Source organism: Propithecus coquereli, unplaced genomic scaffold, assembly GCF_000956105.1.
Source record: "Propithecus coquereli isolate 6110/MARCELLA unplaced genomic scaffold, Pcoq_1.0 Scaffold44, whole genome shotgun sequence".
Lineage (NCBI taxonomy): Eukaryota > Metazoa > Chordata > Mammalia > Primates > Indriidae > Propithecus > Propithecus coquereli.
This window is the reverse complement of record NW_012150174.1, coordinates 6,397,680-6,404,776: the sequence shown is the minus strand read 5'-3', so window position 1 is coordinate 6,404,776 and position 7,097 is coordinate 6,397,680. Positions and strand designations below refer to the sequence as shown.

The 7,097-nt window shown below is 36.3% G+C and overlaps 1 protein-coding gene across 2 annotated transcripts in view; it reads right to left on the bottom strand.

Moving 5' to 3' along the window:
• BTBD10 (BTB (POZ) domain containing 10) overlaps positions 1-7,097 on the bottom strand; it is a 58,801-nt gene that overhangs the window by 3,970 nt on the left and 47,734 nt on the right. For both annotated transcript variants that reach the window (XM_012654382.1, XM_012654381.1), the window contains exon 7: positions 5,050-5,160. In XM_012654382.1, the coding sequence (XP_012509836.1) occupies positions 5,050-5,160 (111 nt within the window). The remainder of the gene's footprint in view (positions 1-5,049; positions 5,161-7,097) is intronic.

The following is a 7,097-nucleotide window of genomic DNA, read 5'->3' as shown; positions in this document are numbered from 1 at the left end:
AGTCCCAGCTACTCGGGAGGCTGAGGCAGTAGGATCGCTTGAGCCCAGGAGTTTGAGGTTGCTGTGAGCTAGGATGACGCCACGGCACTCTAGCCGGGGCAACACAGTGAGACTCTGTCTCAAAAAAAAGAGAAAGTATGAAGGCAATGGTGGAGGTGTAAAGAGTTCAAAAGAAGAATGGGATTCCAATGAGCTAAAATAGAAAAACCTCCTTGAAGGCCTTCTTTGTGCTGGATCTTAATGGATGAGAAGAAGACCAGGATGGGAAGAAATAAAGGGAGGGTAAAGTAGGCAGAGAGAATATCATTCTAAGGAGAGAATGGAATAAGGTAAGATACAGAGGTAGGAACATACAAGATGTGTTTAGGAGACCCTAAGACAAGTATGACTGGAGCACGGCATCTGTATTGGGAAACAGTGGGAGGTAACCTTAGAAGACAAATTGGGAGGCGGGGGCGGGCATGGTGGCTCATGCCCCTAATCCCAGCACTCTGGGAAGCTGAGGCAGGAGGATTGCTTGGGGTAAGGAGTTTGAGACCAACTTGAACAAGAACAAGACCCCATTTCTACCAAAAAATAGAAAAAATTAGCTGGGTGTTGTGGCGTGTGCCTGTAGTCCCAGCTACTTGGGAGGCTGAGGCAGGAGGACTGCTTGAGCCTAGGAGTTTGAGGTCACAGTGAGCTATGATGACTACTGCTGCACTCTAGCCGGTGACAGAGCAAGACTCTGTCTCAAAAACAGGGAAAAAAAAGATAGATAGATTTGGGACAGATGGAGGAGAACTATGAATAAATTACACTCTTTATTAAAGAAAGAGAAGCTCAGGTTTATTTCAAGCTTAGTTTTTTAAATCTTGCAGAGAACAAAATTTTGGGCACAGGTGCAGAATGACGGAATTGGGACTTTTGTATATAGCTGAGCTTTCGGTGATAACAGCCAGTCCTACTATTGTCTTGCCATTCCTGCCTAGGATGCAGAGGGTAGAAAAATTGACAATCCTATCTAATTAAAGACTTCATTACTTTGTCTTGAACTTCCTGTATTCTGTAAGAACTATAATTCGCAATATTATTTCAGAGTTTTTTTCCTTAAACGTCAGACTCTGTTGTAAATCTCAGTCAATTTCTCTGACAGAACAGCTTTCTGTTAAGTTCAGAACAAGGTTCCTAATGATGGGAGTAAGGCCATAATTAATATGGTCTGCTAGATTAAAAAATGTTCTTAGTTTTGTGATACCATATTCATATTCGGATATAGTCAGGCCTATCTAAGGTCCATTCTACTTAATTATAAGCAGGATTTGGGGGTCTGTGGGTTTGCTGTTATACAAAAATGTCTCTGGGGCACGGCTGGGAAAGCACAAATAACTCCTGCCTAAATTGCTCTCCACGCTACAGTTCCACTGACAGGCACTTCTTTGGACTTTTTTACTTTGTCTGTATGACCTATCCTTTACTAGAACAGTATCTCTCACTCTCATAGGATTGGGTTCTAAAGGCAGTTTAGGACTACAGGGGTTTGCTACTCCATCTAGCAGACCATATTAGCTATGGCCTTACTCCCATCATTAAGAACCTTGTCCTGAACTTAACGGAAAGCTCTGTTCTGTCAGAGTAATTGACTGAGACTTACAACAGAGTCTGATGTTTAAGGAAAAAAACTCAGAAATAATATTATTGAATTATAGTTCTTATAGAATATAGGAAGTTCAAGAAAAGTAATGGAGTCTTTAATTAGATGGAATTGTGAATATTTCTACCCTCTGCATCCTAGGCAGGAATGGCAAGACAACAGTATGACTGGCTCTTCTATCCAGCCTTATATTCCATCATTCCTTCTTGCAAATCCAAGTTCTTTCCTGTCCTCCTTGTGTCCTTTATATACCAACCCAATCTAGCTCCCATGAAAGTCAACACGCTTTCTCCCTTTGCCCTTCCTTTTGCCTGCCCTGCTGTGACAGTGAGTCCAGTCATCATCCATGGTGTATGTACCATGCTCTGTAAACCTGTATCTTGCTCTTGCCCTATAATCCTATCTTCCTCTCCTCAATAAACCTCATTTTCATGCTTGCGTAAAAAAAAAAAAAAAAGAAAAAGAAAGGGAACACATTCAATACTCTAATAATTGGATTTCTTTTAAGGGACTTGGGATTGGGAGGGCAGGGGTTTGTTGGGGGGGTGGGTAACACAATGGCCAACATGGAAATTTGAATTTTTTTCTTTGATTCCAGAAAAATCTCAACATTTCTAGTGGAATTGTGGCTATTCTATTTATTTTTTCAAGAGGAAAAAAAATTATAGTCCAAATGGGAAAATGTGGCTGTTGCTCTACACATTAGTTGGGAAAAGAAAAGAATGCTTCAGCAGCTAGAAGCAGTTATTGAAAACAGTAGAAGGGCGTGGTCAGTTACTGTCCTGCCAAAGTCAAGCCCAATTTATCTAAGTTTGTAGGATTGCCTCTTGTAAAATTTTAAGAATTTTTAAATTTTTTTTTAATGTATTAAAAATTGTCTGTTAAAAATTTTCCACTTAATATAGTATTTCAAAACCACTCACAGACTGAAATCACAGAGACCTGAATTCAAGTACTGGTTCTGCTATTTATTCTCAATGAAACTTTAGTAAGTTATTTAACCTCCTAAGCTTCAGTTTCTTCCTCTTAAAAATAGAGATAATGTTGGATAACCAAATAGCCTCATTTGATAGAAGAAAGCTCTATTTTACAAAATACCACCAGCTGATAAATGTAAAAAGAATGATAGAATTAGAAAATGATAATTTTGCAATCCCTAATGCAATTGCTGATTCAAGCAAAAATTATCAACTGGTATTTAAAACCTTTAGGTAATGATTAATGGGGAGCTGTACATTCTTATGGTGTCAAAATAAAATCACACAAAGAAACAGCTTAATCTTACAATGGAGGGATCAGGCTGTCTCCCACTTAATCAGCATAGATTTAAATTAACCCTTAAAATCTAACTTAATTTTATAGGAATTACAGAAGACAGAAGAATAAACCGAAGGACACCACAAGGAAGTAGTAAGGCAAATCCAGAAGTAGGACTGTCTACAGGACAACCAGCCTAGACTCAATAGGGCAGGGTCATAAATAAGGAGCTATTCTAGATTAAAAGATCTGACATAATAAGCAGTTAGTTACAAGGTGTGGGCCTGGAATGGATCCTAGTTTAGCGAGACCAGCTACAAAGGACACTTTTGGGGAGCATTGTGAAATTTTAATGGGGATTGGCAGTAAGGAATTATTAATTTTCTTGGATGTGATAAAATGCTTTTAGAGATGTATATTGAAATATTTAGAAGTGAAGTATCATTTTATATACGTGTGTGTGTGTGTGTATATATATATATATATAAAGAGAGAGAGAGAAAGAAGAACAGACAGAGGGGACTATTTTAATGATTTTTAATAGGGTTAATGGTAAGGAGTACTTGCCATGAGGTATTTATGATTACATGAAATTCACTTAAGAGTTTAGCTCAATGCTTAGAGCATTGTTATTATTCCCCTGTGACAGAGAATGAAGTCCTCACTTTCAGTAAGTAACTTATATGTAGCTTTTCTGTAAATCATTTATTCACTATTTGAGATCCCCTGTACCTAGGAAGTAGGCCACATGTTAGGAATGCAAAATGCAACTTGCCTTTTCTCAAGAAGCTCATACTCCATGACTGAACAGAGTATTATATAACAAACTGCTCTATGGAGCAATTTCACAGAGGTTCCAAGGTTTCAGAAGATTTGAAGGATGTAAAGTAGTAGCCATGTAGACAAAGAGAAAGTAGGGTAGGAAGGATATAATTTCTAGCAAATCTCACTTGATCATCACAACCACTAAGACATACCGAAGATTATCCCCTCTATAAAGATAAAACAAACTGATGCTCAGAAAGGCTGACAAGATTCACCTTAAGACACTTGGCCAGTACACTCCTTAACATGGCCTACAAGATCCTGCATCTTCTGACCCTACTTTACCTCTACTACCAACTTGCATACCAATTATATCTCTTCCAATCTCCTGGCTTATTATACCAGCCATATCTATGTTTTCTGTACCTCAAATATATTAATACTAAGCTCATCCCTCCCTCAATACCTTTGCACCTGCTGTTTTCTCTTCCTAGAACCATCCTTATTATCAGGCTTCAGCTCAAATGTCTCTTCCCCAGAGGCCTTCCCTGTCCTTCCATTCTAAAGTAGCTTCTAATTGCCTTTTCACTAGCTCTGAGACCAAGCTGCTAAATCCCATTGTTTACAAAATGATGCACCCAGCAATGCTTCACATGTCAATAATTCCACTGCTCTTTAAGTCCAAAATCTACTCCCCTTCCTGTGCAAAAATCCTATTTCTGGTCATTCTTCCCACATCCCAGCAGCCCATTATTATGATCTCCAATGGTTCAACCAGGTTATTGATCACACTATTATCTTCATTATCACCATCACAAACACATACCAAGAATTTACTATGTACCAGGTGCTTTTGTGTTTTTTATGTATTAACTCATTCTAATGTCACAATAACCTTAGAAAATACTTATTAATGCTCCCGTTTGAGATAAAGAAACTGATGCACAGAGTTTTTAAGTGTTTTGGCCAAGGTCACCACAGCTATGAAGTAATAGGATTTGAACATAAGCAATCTGGTTCCATAGCCTTTACTCTTTATACCATGCCATGTTATGCCAAGAAACATACTTTGTTCTTAGTAAGGGTATTTTAAAATGAAAGAAGCATCGGATAAGGCATATGGAAAAATTCATTTAAATCATAAAGTAAAAGGCTATCTAAAAATGTATGCATTTAAATAAGATATAAGAAGTTTTGTTAATTTGTATTTAACTTGAAAATAGCTAACTATTATACTTTAGGACACCAGAAAGCTACTAGTACTACTTTTATGTGAATTTCCAGAAAGTAGTTATGTCAGAGTTTTTCTCAAAGTATTTAAACTATACTCTAAATAGGATCCAATTGTTTGTAATCTTGTTTTTTCAAAAGAAAATTAATTGAAAATGTCTTACCTTCTATTCCCAATCTAATCTTCTTAAGACCCCTCTCCTTCAAAACTGATTTGGCCACATCTCTGTTTTCAATGTATTTGAAAAATCTATACAATTTTGTGCTATAAATAACTGAAAACGAAAAGACAAAAAGATTTTTGTATTAAAATCAAAATACTTAGAGATAAACTTAAATTTATCTTGATCATCAAAGGGACCTAACAACCCTAAAAGCCCAAATAATGGATGCAGTAATGCCAAAGGATAACTAGCCAACATGACAGGACAATATTCAGTACAGTTAATATAGAAGCAAATGTCTACTTAAGTGGAAACAAGAAAAGCTTTGACAACCAGTCAGGTAACCCAATCCATAGGAAGAATCTCCTTCTGAAAGATACATCACATATACGCTTACTGGAATGGGATCTGCCCCAACTTTCAAAAAAGAAGATGTCAATATCACATCATTATCACGCGGGCAAAGTAAAGGACTTTGCTAAAATGCCTACCGGGCCTAGTCTAGAAGGGGGAAAAACTGCCTTGTCAAAGGGTACAAAACAGAAACATTTTACATTTCATGGATTGAGCAACTATTAATAATTTCCCGAAAGGCAAAGACCCTCCCCACAAATTGTTTTCCATTCAGGCGAACAGCCCCATTTAATACTGATGTTAAAAATGGCAGATTCGAGCAAGTTCTGCCTAGGTTAGTCTGTTTAGAGCAAACTGGCTTTGCAAAGGACAGACATTCCACTGACAACATGTTGAGTCTTCCAAATGTGCTGGGAACTTCAGGGAGTTAGACTGATGGACCTTCCTCGCCTTCTCTCTTTCAGGTGGAGTTATCTCCCTTAAAAGGTGAACTGCAAAGGTTTTTTCAAAAAAAGAAAAACACACTCACAAACCAAACATGCTGGTTTAAGAGCCAATAAAAGGAAAATACGTATACAAATTCTACTTATGGGGTAAATTTTTGATTATTAATACATCTTTAAGATTGCTGGTATTTTAAGACAAAGATTTTTTGACATCTCAGAAAGGATAGTGTCTGCCATAAAGTCACATTTAGAAAAATCATGCTGGAAAGGCTAACTCTATCTCTTCAAATCAATCTTCTTCAGGTTGGAACACCTTGGCAATATATTTAAACAAATTAAGTAAAAATTAAGTAGGTAAGTCCTTCTAAGCTTCAAAGCTTAAGATAAAGAAAAAAATTTTTGAAATGGGAAGTTCAACAATGGAAAACAAAAAGGCAGGTTTACCATAACTTTTTCACTATCATGTCATTTCTGTGTTCTATGGTTGGCGCTACTTTCTTGGAGTCAAACCTTTTGAAAAGTAAAATATAAGCTTATTTGTTCCTTTTTCTCAACAGAAAATATTTAGCATACTTCTTTTGATTTTTGGTAACCCTTCATTTTTCTCGTGTTTTGTTCATCTTTTTATTCCACATATTATTATAGAAAACCATTGTCAGCAAAGAGCCTAGGAATGAGGAAATAGCAATAGAAATAGCTATCACTACAACTATCCACAAAAGAATTACAATACTCATTTAAGTACATCATGCAAAAGAAATATCTCAATTTGTAAATGCTGAAAAGTGCTACCACAACGTGTTAAAATAATCTTTTGAAAATCTTCTTTAGAAGACAAAAAGCATTCCATTTGGAGTCTCTTGTTTTGTTTTTAGAAAAGAGTATGGAAGATGGAAAAGTCAGACATTAAAGGGTTTTATTACTTTCTATATTCCTGTACTTTTTTACTTAAACCCTAATCCTTACCAAGTCAACAGACTGTAGTACAGAACAAAATGCTAGGCTACTTTATACTCAGTTCCTTGAGTCATTATTTCAACTTTTCTTCTCAATCTATGAAACTGATAAAAAAAATTACTAATATGAGTTCATCAAGAAAAACAATATAAGATAGATTTTCTAACAACAACAACAAAAATCCAAAGATGCTAATTACAAAAGTTTGCAAATAGAATAAGAAAAAAAAAATAGTCATTGCTGCTCAAGATATGCTGTTTTGGTCAGAAATACCTAAAAGAACTATAGTTC